At 36.3% G+C, this 16895-nt stretch overlaps 1 protein-coding gene across 1 annotated transcript in view; it reads right to left on the bottom strand.

The window, feature by feature from the left end:
• Positions 1-16895, bottom strand: part of LOC137176731 (titin-like) — a 45854-nt gene that overhangs the window by 8156 nt on the left and 20803 nt on the right. Inside the window, exons 8-20 of the mRNA XM_067582612.1 lie at positions 8881-9030; positions 8065-8190; positions 7812-7972; positions 7492-7579; positions 5859-6008; positions 3312-3437; positions 3065-3219; positions 1918-2011; positions 1525-1629; positions 1330-1425; positions 1104-1202; positions 807-905; positions 59-154 (exon numbers count right to left, since the gene is read on the bottom strand). Of these exons, the coding sequence (XP_067438713.1) occupies positions 59-154; positions 807-905; positions 1104-1202; positions 1330-1425; positions 1525-1629; positions 1918-2011; positions 3065-3219; positions 3312-3437; positions 5859-6008; positions 7492-7579; positions 7812-7972; positions 8065-8190; positions 8881-9030 (1545 nt within the window). The remainder of the gene's footprint in view (positions 1-58; positions 155-806; positions 906-1103; positions 1203-1329; positions 1426-1524; positions 1630-1917; positions 2012-3064; positions 3220-3311; positions 3438-5858; positions 6009-7491; positions 7580-7811; positions 7973-8064; positions 8191-8880; positions 9031-16895) is intronic.

The following is a 16895-nucleotide window of genomic DNA, read 5'->3' as shown; positions in this document are numbered from 1 at the left end:
AAAGATTTGATTTATATCAGACCAAAATAAATAAATATAATATTTTGTGACTTCTTACACTTTCCACTCTTGAATGTAAAATAAATGGCGATGATGAACCCAACCAGAATCACTCCAAATACTGCTATCAGGATGTACATCCATGTCAGATCCTCTACAAAAAGTGAAAGAATAAATCATTAAAACAACAAATGGTTTACAAGGACACTGTATTGTATTCAAAATGTCGTTAGCTGATCCCATCTTTGATAATGCACTCTGAGGTGACCCAATACAGAAAAATAATTAATTCAAAGCTCGTCATTTAGTCATTTAATCCTGTTAGAACATGTTTTGTAACTCCTATGAGGGCATTGAGTACATTGTCATGTTTAGTAAAAACAGTAAGATGCATTAATAGTGCATAATAGTAGTGATGTTGCAGTTACTTGTTATGAGCTTTAACCACTAAGACAACAAGTCGACCCTGAAACATCCTTTTATGCAGATTGATGAACCATCTGGAGAGAATCTCTTGGTGTTGGTTGTGGATGTTTGCATGAGGATAGAAACTTCCTGTCTCTTAGCATGAAAATACATCATCAGGACTAATATTGTTGGTAGAATCACACTCTTGAAAGAACTTGAATATGTATGATGCACAACTAGATTAACATTATCAGTCAAATATACATAAATATTAATATACCACACCTAAAGAAATATAAAGAATGTAAATTCAAGTCAAAGATTTGATTTATATCAGACCACCAAAATACAGTATATTTAGTGCATCAAAATAAATACAATATTTTGTGACTTCTTACCTGTTCTGCCTTCGTATATTAAATTGATGATGATGTTGAACATATCCAGAAATAATACTGGTATAAAGATGATCATCGATTTCAGATTTGTGGCAGAATCTGAAAGAATAAATAATTAAAACAACAAATGGTTTACAAGGACACTGTATTGTATTCTAATGTCGTTAGCTGATCCCATCTTTGATAATGAACTCTGAGGTGACCCACCTAAAGAAATATAAAGAATGTAAATTCAAGTCAAAGATTTGATTTATATCAAACCAAAATAAATAAATAAAATATTATGTGACTTCTTACATGCTCCGGCTTTGTATAGAAAATAGATGAAGAAGATGATGAACCCAACCAGAATCACTCCAAATACTGCTATCATGATGAACATCCTTGTCAGAAGCTCTACAAAAAAATGAAAGAATAATTAATTAAAACAACAAATTGTTTACAAGGACACTGTATTGTATTCTAATGTTGTTAGCTGATCCCATCTTTGATAATGCACTCTGAGGTGGGTGAGGCTTCTTACCTTGCATGCCTTCGAAGTTTGAATTGAAGATGAGGATGAAGTTGAACACAACCAGAATACATACTAACATGTAGATGAACGTCCATTTCAGAAGCTCTACAAAAAAATTAATGAATGAATAATTAAAACAACAAATGGTATAAATACAGTTTATTTAGTACATCAAAATAAATACAATATTTTGTGACTTCTTACCTTTTATCCATTCGCGACTGAAATTGATGATGCCTTTTCGTCTGAAAGTGATGATGATGATGCAGACAACCAGTAATAATATTGCCATGAAGATGAGCTGATTCCCTACAAAAAATGAAAGAATAAATAATTAAAACAACAAATGGTTTACAAGGACACTGTATTGTATTCTAATGTTGTTAGCTGATCCCATCTTTGATAATGCACTCTGAGGTGACCCAATACAGAAAAATAATGAACTCAAAGCTCGTCATTTAGTCATTTAATGCTGTTAGAACATGTTTTGTAACTCCTATGAGGGCATTGAGTACATTGTCATGTTTAGTAAAAACAGTAAGATGCATTAATACATTTAATGTGTTACAGCAGATATTTGTTGGTGTGATAACTCACTTATGAAGGGGTTGAAGACTTCTTCACTGCCAATGTTGCTGACTGGGTTTTCAAACGCACAGCTGAACCAGCTCAACCACAGCTCCTTTTCCACCTAGAAATTAGGAGAAAAACATTATTAGCTGAAAGCTCATAAACCAAACATACAAATCTTTTGAGGAGCTCACTTTGTCTTTTTACAGTATGTCCAGATTACCAACAATAACATCAGAGACAACACAGTGATGTGGCTACATAGTCATTTAGTCATCAGCTTTTCACTATATATGCTGTAATCCACTATTTAGCACGTCTGCAAAACTGAATTATCCAGTATAAATTATAGTATACTAGTATGCTTTGGTACAATACTAAAACCTTATTTGGGCAATCTCTAACATCTTTTTGATTTTTTCTTTGTATCACAAATAGATATAAAGTAATTAACAGAGAAACCTGTCAAGTTTTCTAATATCACATTTTTATCACATGCAAGACTGTATGGGAAACAAAAGAGATACAAAAACACTGTAATTGAGTCATCTGGTGTATAGATTGCACAATAAATACAGGAATTAATGAATAAATTTACAAATTAATTAATGTGATGCTTTATTACTATTTGCCATGACACATGTGGAGATATTCAGAGTTTTAGAAATGTCTGAACACTGAAGGTTTAAACTTGTAATGAAATATCTTTGAATGTTTTGTGAAACTGTGACGTTCATATAAAATATTAGATCATCTCAACAGTTGCCTGTTAATTGGATAAAAATAAAAATGTCCAACTTTGTATCCAAATGCAGCTCTTGTTGTCACTTTTTTATGACTTTACAGAGACAAGTCTGGCCCTTTCCATGATCTGAAATCTTTATTTTCTGCAGATTTGTTCATGTTACTGTTTATTTAATTTTAATTATATATTGTTCATTTGCCAGGGACAATGCACAACATATTTAATATACCAGATATAGTTAAAGCTAATTTCAGAAATATTCTAAACTGTCTAAATATCCTAAACTGCACAGCCTGGATTCTGTCTCAGCTGGTCACCAACTGATGCCCGAATATGTGAATCAATTTAAAAACTAGATTCTGGTTCATTCTTTCAACATGATTTATCTGTTACTGATGAGACACACAAACATCATTATTCTGTGTTTACCATTGTTATTTTGTGCTCCTTGGTTGAAGACCACGTCGCGTCACCTGATGTCCACCAGTAGGTGACTGGTTCAGCGCCTGTGGTGTTACCATTACAGGTGAAGACACAGTAGGTCCCAGTACACCATTCGGAGAGGGTGGGTTTAGAGACAGGAGCTGATAGAAAAAGAAACAAAAAGACATTTCCTTTGAATTTAGGGCCGTTTTCATAAACTAAGACAAACTTCATACACAATTCCTCCACTTACAGATAACCAGGAGTTGAGTCTTGCTGGAGAGTATGTTGTTGATCTCTACTGTGTAGTTGCCGCTGTCGTCTGGAGTCAGTCCTGTGATCGTCAGCTCTCCATTTGAAGTGTCCAGCAAACCACGATCTGCAAAAATGCACAGGTTTAGCTTCTAAACAGGGATTTTTCGTCATCTTACAGTATGTTGTCAGCTAGAGCCACTTATTTCCAGTGTTGGTCACTTAAGAGTGGGCAGCTGGAGAAATATGCACTTTAAAAAACACTAAAAATGTTTGTAGAACAGCTGATTTTAATACAAGTCTTTATCTCTCTATATAAAGCAAGGAATTTCTGTATGTATGTATGTATGTATGTATGTATGTATGTACGTGGGTTTGTCCTTCGCGAGAAATATACAAAAATACCTCATAAATAATGCTGATAACGTTGATTTGCTTCTTCTTCTGCCCATGGAGTCAACGAGCAGAAATACGGACAGCACCACTCTGCCAGTGCAACCCACATTGTGGTCGGAGGTGGTATTACATCAGTAGTGATAATGACTTGAAAACATTTAAGAGACTTAGGGCCACATTTGAACGTTCTAAGCGCACAGTCTGAAGCGCATGGCGCAAGTGCATTTAGGGTTGTACTTAGTCTCCTAATTAATCATGGGTGTGTTTTGGGTGTAACATGCAATAAACCAATCAGAGTGTCATCTCCGATTCCCTTTAATAGCCTGGTGCACTTGCAGCTTGGCAGATTGCTATTATAATGGCGCATTTGCTAAGTAGTAAGAATGAGCGCTTCTCTGCAGAGGAAACAGATCTGCTTGTGCATGAAGTGAAAGCGCACAATCCATGAGCACACTGACCCCTGCTGCTCCTGGACCCTCCCGTGGCCCCAGACCACCAGTTTAACCAGATTTATTATTTAAGTTATAGCTTTGGTTTCTTTAAAATGGTTTTGTTCAGTCATGGAGTAAAAGGTCAAATCAGCAGGGTTTTAATTGCTGAAAGTTTGGAAACCTGATCACTGTAATCTCAAAAATGTTAAAGAATATTTGTTAAATATTCTTCAGAAATTAAATCATTTTAATCAAGTAAAAAATCATCATACACAGTTGTCAGGACTTTCTAAGGTGCTGATCCTGCTGCTGGCAGCAGCTAGAAGCTGTCCAGATTTATTTCCTTCTTTAGTTGAATCATTGTTTTCACCTCATTTATTTCCTCATGTGTTCCTCATGTCATCATGTATTGATGAAGCAGGAAAGTTGATCTGTGTTTGATCTGTTGTTGATATCTGTTTGCTGGGTCTTGACAGACACCTTCAACCTGACAGATCTGTTTAAATACCTCCATGTATTGCCACCATTTAGTCAAACAATTAGACAATTTCATCCCTCATTACTGTGATTAGCTAATTCTGATCAATATTATGACAAAGCATTATGACATGTATTTTTTAAAATATGTTGATGTACACAATAATAATCTTTCACATTGTAATCCTTTTATTTGTTATCTTTTGCATGTTTGTGCGCTGCTGCGCGTCCATGTGTGTAACAAGCAGAGTGTACATTGTGCACCCGCCTGTAGGCGCATATTACTATCCTGATAACACTTAAATTAACAGTGAAACACTGCACCATTGACTTCAGACCAGGTTACTGTTGGTCAATGCACCTGACCACACCTTATTTTAGGACCAACACGCCCATGGGCGCTCAGATGGGCACAAGTGCATTTGCTATACCTGTAGTGATAAGAACTACCAGAGAATGAATAGAAAAAGTTTTTATTTTTTTATTCCTGTTCTTCACACACGGAAACTTTGTATGTATGTTCAAGACATAGTGCAGGATGTCTCAGGCACGTTTTGAACGGGCACTACAGTTCATCCAATCAACTTCAGTCTCCAGATATCCCTCATGTGAGGCATTTAGGGAACCTCGGTAAATTGTAGCATCTACCAATAGTCTGTATGAGAGGAGTTTAGTAGTCGGTCACAACTCTCTCTGGGTATTGAGAAATCTGCCTGTTCTGAACATGCACATTTTGAACAGGCACTGCACTAGTAACCCTAATTCTATTAATTTCACCCATTGATTATTATGTAATTAAGGTATTTAATTGGGTTTCACAGGGAATGAATACATCTATAGATTGCATATATTCAGATATTTTGGGATTATCTGCACAAAGTGAACCTTACTTAACAGTATACCTTTAATAGGCCTTAATATTTTAATTTAAAGGTGTACATTTAAGGATTACATTACAGTAATTGTATTTGTCAAACTTAATGTCTTATACTTCTTTTAAAAAAACCTAATCCATGTAGAAAATACTGAATTGTAATAAAATTCATTCATTTAGCCAAAATCTGGGATAAATCTATTAAATACTGTAAAAGAATTCCTTGAAATATAATTAATTTACAACAGAAAATATTTAGACTACTAATTTAAACTAAAATCTCAACCTAAATGTATCAAAAACTTCAAACTAATGTATAAAATCATTGATCTCTGGCTACCAAACAGCTTGATTCAGATTAAAGTGGTACCTTTGAAGTGTCGGTAGGCGGTAGTATTATCTCCATACCACTCCATGGCAATATTGGGTCCATGTTTCCACACTATACTGGTGATGAGATTCACTACAGAGTCTGCTGTGAGAACAGCTTCGTCACCTATTTCCACATAGAGTGGCTCTTCTGCAAAATAAAATGAATTAAATACAAATGAATGCAAATTTCTCTGTTTAATTACTAAAATGTATTTTTTCTTTAATCAAGTGTGTCCTGCTCCAGTTTTAGTAAAAACTAAGTAAAAAGTAAAGTACAAAGTACAATATTTTCCTCTAAAATGTAGTGGAGCATAAAACAGAAATACTCAAAATAACAAGCAGTAAAACTTTATTTAAAGCCTCCTGTTTAGCATTTACAGCAGTATTTAACATTTAACACACTATAACGTGATTTATTAGCAAATATAAGTGTTTGTTAATGATTGTAACTCCTCATGTGGGATCCATAACTGTAGTCAGATAAAGACATTTTTAATAAAACAGTTATAATAATATAAAATATGTCTTCATAGGAGAAGTTATAATTGCTGACAAATACTGTACATTAATAAACATTTAAAGGACAGGTTAACGGTTTTTCGAGTGTGTCTTAAAACAACAGTCAGGTGTCCATATGAACAGTGAAAGAGGTTTTCCTCGCTGTAATCATTCCTCCTGTTCATACTGGATATTAAAAGATCCTTCAAATGTGCTTTCAATGTAAGTGATGGAGGCCAAAATCCACAGTGTGTCCACACAGTCATTTAAAAGTTGATGTGAAGCTTATATGAGGCTTCAGCAGTCTGAGTTAGTCATATCAAGTGGATATCTGACACATTTACAGTCTTTTTAGCTAAAAATTCCCTCTTTGCGTTTCCTCAGACAGTGTTTCCCTGTTGAGCTGTGGTGGAAGTATAGTAACAAAAAGAGGAACTTTGGCACTAAAAAGACTATAACATTGAAAGATATCTACTTGATTTGACTCATTTGGACGCTGAAGCTTCATATTAGCTTCAGATAAACTTTTAAATACATTTTTGCACAGAAGGAGGACTGTGGATTTTGTCCTCCATCACTTACATTGTAAGTGCATTATGAAGGGATCTTCTAATGGTCAGTATGAACAGGAGGAATAATTACAGCAAGAAAAACATGTTTCAATGTTCATTTGGGCTCCTGACTGTTGTTTTAAGACAGACTTGAAATGTGAACCCATCCTTTTAACATATACTTACAACTACATCATAGTGTGTTATAAACATTTATTAAATGTTTATAAATGTTTATATACATCTTATTAATGATAAATAGGGGGACTTAAAGTGTTACCCAAGCACCTCAGCTAATTTCCAACACTGATTCTAGTCTATTTCTAATTTAGGGGACAAATATCCCTTTAAAACTCTTTACCTGCCTTATGACCCCTCATCACATCACTATTCCTTAAACCAGATTTATAAAACTGTTCACAGCCAAATATTCACAGTTATGATAGACTTCAAATATACATTTCCTGGTTTCACAGTTCATGTTAATGTGTACATTGTACACTGTCATGTTTAGGAAAAACAGTAAGATGCATTAATACATTAAATGTGTTACAGCAGATATTTGTTGGTGTGATAACTCACTTTGCTTGAAGGGGTTGAAGACTATTTCACTGCTGCTTGAGCTGACTGGGTTTTTAAACGCACAGCTGAACCACAGCTCATTGTTTTCCTAGAAATTGGGAGAAAAACAATATTAGCTGAAAGTTCATAAACCAAACATACAGATTGTTTGAGGAGCTCACTTTGTCTTTTTACAGTTTGTCCAGATTATCAACAATAAGCTGGTCACCAACTGATGCCTGAATATGTGAATCAATTTAAAGACTAGATTCTGGTTTATTCTTGCAACATGATTTATCTGTTACTGATGAGACACACAAACATCATTATCCTGTGTTTACCTTTGTTATATTGTGCTCCTTGGTTGAAGACCACGTGTCCACACCTGATGTCCACCAGTATGTGACCAGTTCAACACCTGTGGTGTTGCCATTACAGGTGAGGACACAGTAGGTCATCTCAGGTTCACACCATAAGGAGAGGGTGGGTTTAGAGACAGGAGCTGATAGAAAATGAAACAAAAAGACATTTCCTTTGAATTTAGGGCTGTTTTGATAAACTAAGACAAACTTCATACACAATTCCTCCACTTACAGATAACCAGGAGTTCAGTCTTGCTGGTGACTTTGTTGTTGATCTCTACTGTGTAGCTGCCGCTGTCGTCTGGAGTCAGTCCTGTGATCATCAGCGCTCCAGTTGAAATGTTCAGCAAACCACGATCTGCAAAAACGCACAGGTTTAGCTTCTAAACAGAGATTTTTAGTCATTGGTCACTTAAGAGTGGTCAGCTGGAGAAATATGCACTTTAAAATACTAAAAATGTTTGTAGAACAGCTGATTTTCATACAAAAAATCTCTAGTTTTGATTTCCCACAAACAAGTGAATCCCTTTTTTATAACCCTAATTCCATTCATTTGCTCATAAATAATTATGTAATTAAAGTATTTAACTGGGTTTTACAGGGATAATGAATAAATAAATGTATAGATTGCAACATATTCAGATATTTGGGGATTACATTTAAGAGCTTTTTTGATTAAAACACGTTAAAGTGATACCTTATTTAACAGCACAACAGGTCCTTAATATTTTAACAAAGGTGAAAATTCATTCTTGATTGTATTTGTCAAGTTTAATGGTTTATACTCCTTAAAAAAACTCAATTCATGCAGAAAACACAAACAAAACCCCTCTATCATAATATAATCCATTCATTTAGCCAAAATCTGGGATAAACCTATTAAATACTGTAAAAGAATTCCTTAAAATATAATTAATTTACAACAGAAAATATTAAGAACCCTAATTTAAACCAAAGTCTCAACCTAAATTTGTCAAAATCTTCAAACTAATGTATAAAATCATTGATCTCTGGCTACCAAACAGCTTAATTTAAATTAAAGTGGTACCTTCGAAGTGTCGGTAGGAGAAAGTCTCGCCTCCATACCACTCCATGGCAAGATCAGGTCCATGTTTCCACTCTATACTGGTGATGGGATTCACTACAGAGGCTGGTGTGAGAACAGCTTTGTCACCTATTTTCCCGTAGAGTGGTTCTTCTGCAAAATAAAATGAATACAACTGAATGCAAATTTCTCTGTTTAATCACTGAGATGTATTTTTTCTTTAATCAAGTGTGTCCTGCTCTAGTTTTAGTAAAAACTAAGTAAAAAGTAAAGTACAAAGTACAATATTTACCTCTAAAATGTAGTGGAGCATAAAATAGAAATACTCAAAATAACAAGCAGTAAAACTTTATTTAAAGCCCTTGTTTATAATTTATAGCAATATTTAACATTTAACACACTATGATGTTGTTTTTTTTAGCAAATATAAGTGTTTGTTCAAATATACATTTCTGTTGTCACAGTTCATGTAAATGTGTACATGTGGTAAACAGAAACTAGACTCTATCTAACCTGAGGGTGTCGTCACAAAATGAAAATTGAAACCAAAAAATATAACACAAACAATGCACAGAAATATAACATGATATTATAATTTTCTCAACATGTCAGTTAAAAAATTATAACAGTTAAAACAGTTTAAATTATTCTAAACTTACTGTTGGCTGCCACTGCGGTCCATAATAGAAAGTAAAGCAACAGCATCTTCTTGTTCTCAGTTGGGCTTCAATAGAAGAAAGACACATAAATTCACGGTGATTCTGTTGATATTTAAAAACATATAAAAACTTTTTTTTTAAGTATATATAGATTTATAAATGTATTCAGAAAGTTAAAAAGTAGGAAAGGCTTCTGTTGACAGCTGTAGCTGAGAGTGAAGGAGGAAATAAAAGCAGCAGAACAACAAGAAGTGGTTCACATACATGACGAACTTCTGACTGAGCAGCTGTCATTTTATTTATATTTCATTAAATGTTTCAGTCACTCTGTAAGTTAGTGTCATAAAGAGAGAAGATGAGTTTCCTTAAGACAGAACTGTTGATTTACTGTTGCCTCTAAAACAAAAACATGCAGGAAGAGAATAAAAGAAATAAATCAATAAAAACATTTCCTTCTGCTATTTGTCAATGGAGGGTTTTGAGGGGCAAAACTAAATATATTAAACACATAAATAATTATATGACTAAATTCTTAAATATATGAGTAAATATATAATTATAACAACAAAATGCTTAAATAAATGAATAGATAAATAATTGTGTAATTCAGTGCTTAATTATCACCACAAATAAATCACAAATTAAATCAGACATTAAATATATAAATGTTATTTATCTATTTATAACTTTCTTTCTTTCTGTATATATACTTTCATTTATCCATAGTGTAACTTGCTGCAGTGAAATAAATAAATACGTCATCTTCATCCATCAGCAGTCAGGGGGTCGGACTCTGCCCTGTGATTGGTGGTTGAACTTGAATCGAGTCTTTAACCCGCCCCCTGACTTTTGATGGATGAAGTTGACACATTTATTTGTTTTGCTGCAGCAAGTTACGCTATGGATAAATAAAAGTATATATAAATAATCAAATAAAATTGTAAATAGATAAATAAATGTGTGAATAAATGAATAAAGTAATTACTATACAAGTGAATAAATAATTAAACATAAATTTAACTTATATTTAATGTCTCATTTAATTTGTAATTTATTTATTTATGGTGACTATTATTAAGTAATTATTTATTTATTCATTTATTTAAGCATTTTATTATACAATTATATTTCTTAATTTATTTAAGCATTATATTATTTATGTAAATATATTTAGTTTCAGCCCTTAAAACCCTCCATATAAAACCTCCATAACTAGGAGCAAAACATGTCAACCAGACACAACACACACACCTTAAAAAAAGAAACAATGGAAGAATTACTTTTTTAATTAAATTGATAAATAATCATTTAAAAAAATAAATAAATAAGTAGCTGGTGACCCCAAAGGGTCAGAAAGGAAAGAAAAGAGAAAAACTAAATGTTCTGCTGCTGTGTTTATTTGTTTTTTCCAGCTTCATATTTGCTTTCCAGTGAAATATTGTATAATTTTACCTCTCTGGACCCACTAGCAATTCTATAAATGAAACCATCTGAAAAGTAAAGAGGTCCCAACTAGATGCTGCTTTTTGGTCACAGTGGTCACAAACAAAAAGTTTGGGGAGCACTGGTTTGATCTTTAACACTGCATTGGATTTTACAAATATGATGAAAAAAATGTAAAATGTAAAATGTAAAATCAAAATCTGTAAACTAACTACAATATGTATATATGTCAAATGAATAGAATGGAGTAAAAAGTGCATATTTTCCTCTAAAATGTAGTGAAGCATAAAGTAACACAAGTGATGGAGGCCAAAATCCACAGTGTGTCCACACAGTCATTTAAAAGTTGATGTGAAGCTTAAATGAGGCTTCAGCAGTCTGAGTTAGTCATATCAAGTGGATATCTGACACATTTACAGTCTTTTTAGCTAAAAATTCCCTCTTTGTGTTTCCTCTGACAGTGTTTCCCTGTTGAGCTGTGGTGGAAGAATAGTAACAAAAAGAGGAACTTTGGCACTAAAAAGACTGTAACATTGAAAGATATCTACTTGATTTGACTCATTTGGACGCTGAAGCTTCATATTAGCTTCAGATAAACTTTTAAATACATTTTTGCACAGAAGGAGGACTGTGGATTTTGTCCTCCATCACTTCCATTGTAAGTGCATTATGAAGGGATCTTCTAATGGTCAGTATGAACAGGAGGAATGATTACAGCAAGAAAAACATGTTTCAAAGTTCATTTGGGCTCCATTTGGACTATTTTAACACACATCTGAAAAATTGTGTCCTTGTCCTGAGAGGAAGGAGAGGTCAGCGGTTTCCAGTTGTTTCCAGTTGTTTTTCTAACTCTCTAATATTTGACAACGTGGAAACACGGTAATAAATTAACAGGTTAAATCTCCCCCTCTGTCTCCACATCAGTCCTGTAGTATAAATATAAACAGGTCTATATTCACCTGTAGACACATGAAGTCAAAGCTGTTCTCCAGCGGCTGTCTGGCCGAGCGGAGCCGTATTTAGTGTCTCAGACAGCAGGGAGAGCAGCGGCTCATCTCCGCCTCCTCCACAGGCTGATTCAGGCAGGAAAACCTGAAAAGTGTTGGGACACAGTAATAAAAACACTGTGCTGAACTACTGACGATCAGTTTACTTCAACTGTTAACGTTACTCCACACACTCAAACTCAACTGCAAAATAGCGGAAAATGTTACAGCCGTTAGTTGACGAGGCTGAAGTTGGCATCCGATTCACAGCTTCCGATTGGAATTTTACGGTCCACCTTAAAAATGGCGATTTCACTGATTTTCTCTAAATTATCATGGAGAACCCAGAGAATCAATAAAACACAGTTTCTGATTTGTGAAACCTTTATTCTATTCGTGAAAATGCAAAAAAGGGGGATTATACTCCTTTTTTCGCATCCAGACCACATTAGACCAGGTCCACATCAAAAACCACTATACTTAGACCTGTCAAATCCGGACTAGATTAACATGGAGAGATGTAACATGTCCAGACGCACAAATAAGCCTGCTGGAGCCATACCCTAATTCACCAGGAAGTCAGCCATTTTGAATTTAATTTCAATTTTTGTGCAGATTTTGCCATTTCCAGGTATTGTTTTTTAACAAACTCCTCCTAGACATTTAACCCCACCAACACAAAACACAGTTTTGTCAGTGCCATCTAAAGACCTTTGTGATGAAAAATTATCAAAATCTTGAGTTTTAGCTGAACGCCCTTGCCGTGGCAATGCAGCGATGTTGATGTTTCGCCATAAAACAAGAAGTCCTTATAATTCCAACGTACATTGTCCAGTGTGCCCCAAATTTCTCATGCTTCATGAGGGTCCCATCCTGAATACATCTATGTGTCAATATTGAGACATACTCATAGCGTCACCTACTGGTGACAGGAAGTTACATGTTCCATCTGCAGGATGAACAGGTCCATCTGAAATTTGATTAGAAAAGCCTTAAGTCTTTGATGATTCCATATTGTGAAAATGGTGAGTTTTCACTGAATGTCTTTGCTGTGGTGGCGTGGCAAATTTCGATGTTTCGCCATGAACAAACAACTTACAACTTGACTCTGAATGATCAGATCTTTTCCAAATTTCCCATGCTTGATAAATGTTCTGGTCTGAGGGCAAGGATAGGCTCATATTGAGTCATAGTCATAGTGCCACCTACTGGCAACAGGAAGTCTTAAGCGCCACTCTTTTGCTAACTACTCCTAGTAGGTTAGCCAGAAACACATAAAATTTGGTCAGCCAAGGTGTTTGCCACAATGTACGAAGCTGTTTTTAAGGGGCTAGACATGCTTGAAAACTCACAAAATTTTGTACACACATGACAGGTCTTAAAATCTGTAATACTGTACAGGTGGTGGGCATGGGTGTGGCAGAATGGCTAGACAGCGCCCCCTACAATATTTCAACAAAGCAGCCCCAGTAGCAGGCAAAATAGTGGACAAAGGAAGTGATGTTTATCTCCTTCTTGCAATGTCTGAAAACAGCCTGGAGAAAAATTTGGTTTCAGGTCAGGTTGGTTGTGCCTGATACATGGCATAAACTGTAAACAAATCTGATCCACTAAATCTGTATTGTCACTGTGTTTTCTATAGGGAGCAGAAAAGATATAACAATAAAATTGTGAGGGGTAGATGGAAAGGAGGGGCAGAGGAAAAGAGGGAGAGAAGAAGGAAGGACATAAAGAGTGAAGGAAAGGCAGTGAGAAATAATAGCAAAAAAGAAGTAAACAGGAAAAGCACAGAAAATTGGTAGGAAAAATAAAAGAAATTAGAAGGAAAAGGGAAGTATGAAGGGAAAAATAAAATGACAGATAAAGAACAATAGGGACATTGTTGTGGAAAAATCTTCAAATGGGCCAATAAATCTTCAGGTCACCTACAACTTAGTATTAAACTCTAAACTTTAGAAGGGAAAGACTCAAAAAATACACTAGAAGCTGGTAGAGTTCAATGTGAATAAGTTTACTGTGCATATAAAGAGATACAGAGCAAACCGAGGCCTCCTTGTCCCGGGACAAAGAAAAAACCTGATGCAAAATCATTGTAGCGACTACTGGCAACAACGTAAAAGTCGCTGAGAGGCTGAGGTTGGGCCTTGTTTGCCGTTTGTCCGACACGCTACCAAAAAGATTCGCTGAGATCAAAACTGTAGGTTTAATAACTTTTATTAATGAAAGTGATCAACTTATTATAACTTGCACAAAATATAGGCTACTCAAAATAATCACAGCGATCAGGTGTAAAACTGCGTTCAGGTGTAAAACAGCGGTCAACAAAAAATACGACGACCCACTCACCCTCTGTCTCTTACCAGCTGGCATGCAGGTGAACAGGTGCTTAAATTAACTATAGGATACCACCGCCCATATCCATGTGACCTGATTATCAATCCCCGTGATCGTGCAATAACAAACAAACCAAAATAACCCAAAATATAAAACAAAAGAATTACTACTTTGCAATTCGTTCAAACTTGAAATTAATCCATTCATGGCTCCTACACGCCAGCCCCTAATTATTAGGTTATTACATAATAATTACTCACATTACAGATGTTAATAGGAGGCATGAAGCAATTAAAAGCTCAATAATCAAAGTCCATAAATTTACTTTACATTTTCGATCTTCTTTCTTCCTCCCGATCCTGTACATGAGTCATAAGTCAGTAAGACCAGAGGTTACTAGCACATAGTCTTATCAGAGTGATCTTTACCATCACTCTATGTCTGTCAGTCAAAATCAGAGTCAAAATGGAGGTCAAAGTGTCACAATGTGCATCAACCACTCCTTATCCAGCTTCGGCCTCCTGTAGTAGACAGACTTTGGTTATTGGTCGGTCCAGGCAGCTGCTCTTTGTTTTGATGCGTACCTGACGCACAAAACCTCTCCTGTCTGGAAAGGTTTGTAGGACTCTTCCCATGACCCAGGAGTTACGAGGTCTGCTGTTACTACTACTGCTGACAACTCCTTTTTCATCCTTTGTAGCTTTTCCATCTCTGTCTCTTGAAGAGCTCTTTACTTGACCTGATGCCCCAGTAGTGGAGGGGCCTTTCTTCCCAGAATCCTTTTCTTTATCTCCCGTTTCAGCTTTCTTCAAGGCCTCTCTGCTGTCTTTCTTCAATGAACGTCTTTGTTGGTCCGTCTCCAAGTCAGACTGTGCAAGAGCCATGCTCAATTGTCTCCTCTTCTGACAAACAGACAAGAGCCAAGTCTTAAATATCAAGTTCCAAGCAACAGACTTTCTCAGAGGGGTCCAAGAGTCAAAGTAATGGATCATGCTAGTCACTGCATCAACCTCCTCTCTGACCTGTACAGCATTCACTGCAACAGCTTTCTTAACCTCACTGTCATCTGATGGAAGTTGAAGAGCATCGTCAGGAGAGACAGGCCACTCACTCTCAGGTTGAAGGAGAAAATGAGGCCCTGACACCCATGTTGCATTCTTGAGAAATGTATCTACTTTCACACCCCTGGAGGCAACATCGGCTGGATTGCTTGCAGTTTCAACATACCTCCATTGAGAAGGGTGTGAGGCCTTGCGAATTTCTGAGACTCGGTTGGCAACAAAGACTCTGAATCTGGTCATCACTCCTATCAGTGAACTTGTAAGATCTGGTCCCTGTAGGAGCTGAGCATTAAGTTTTGTTCCCTGGAAACTCGCTCCACAGTCAAAGACAACTCTGATCTTTCCTTTTGTAGGATGGTAGACGCCATGGTGCGGAATATACCAGACCTTGCCATCACTACGTTCCACATCCTCTTCAGGCACCCTTTCAGCATAACCTTTGGCAACAAGGTCATTCATGAAGGCCATATAATCAGCATGAAATGAGGAATCCTTCTGAAGCCTCTTCTTCAGGTGTAAGGCACGCTGCTCAATGATTTTCTTATTATTTGGCATGCTAACGTCCCTTTTCCTCAGAGGTAAGTTGATCTGATAGTGGCCATTCACTTGCTTTGCTGAGTTTGTGACCAGTTCCATAAACTTTTGATCTTCTCTTGACATGCCAATTTGTTCATCCATGCTGCATTCAGGGAAATCTGCCTTAAATTGCTGCTGCCAAAGTTCGTCCAAACACACAACTGACACTCTGTTCACTTGTAACTCTGGCTGCTCACAGTCCATTGCATCTCCACTGTCTCCTTTCAGTGGTCCATTCACAGTCCAACCCAGCATTGTCCTTATTGCATAGGGTCCATTATTAACACTGCGTATGACTTGCAATGGTTCCAAGGCCTTAGAAACATTTGTCCCCATCAACAGCTCAATCCCTGCCTCAATCTCAGGCAAATTGACATGTTTTAAATGAGGCCATCTCTGAAGATCACTCTGTCTCGGAATGTTCCCTTTGTGAACAGGCATGCACATCTGCGTGTAAGCCTTGGGCAGTTCACAGAAGTGCTCCTCATTCAAGCCAGCTACCTCCAGGCCTGACACGATGTGACTGCTCACAACTTTCTCTTGGCCCATTGTCCGTAAAAGAATATGTACCTTCTTCCCTGTAAGGTCAAGCTTGTGCATCAGAGACTCTGTACAGAATACTGCTGTACTGCCTTGGTCCAAGAAAGCATAGGTGGTGACAATCTTGCTCCCCTTTCTGGATTTAACTTGCACTGGAACTATGGGAAGTTTACAATCGTGATCACCAGCCCCAGTATGACCACTTGCCACCAGAGTGCTGTCCACTGACACCTCTGCTTTCCTCTCAGCTAGGTCAGATTCCTTTTCCTTTGGAGGAATGTGAAGTATGGTTGGATGTTTAAGACCACATTTTGCACAGGAAATCCGTTTTCTGCAATCTTTGCTGATGTGTCCAATACACAAACAGCCAAAACAGACACCATTGTCCTTCAAGAAGCCAATCTTCTCTTTATGTGCTC

This window comes from Thunnus thynnus, chromosome 24, assembly GCF_963924715.1.
Source record: "Thunnus thynnus chromosome 24, fThuThy2.1, whole genome shotgun sequence".
NCBI lineage: Eukaryota > Metazoa > Chordata > Actinopteri > Scombriformes > Scombridae > Thunnus > Thunnus thynnus.
The sequence above is the reverse complement of the archived record's forward strand: the minus strand, read 5'-3'. Positions and strand labels throughout refer to the sequence as shown.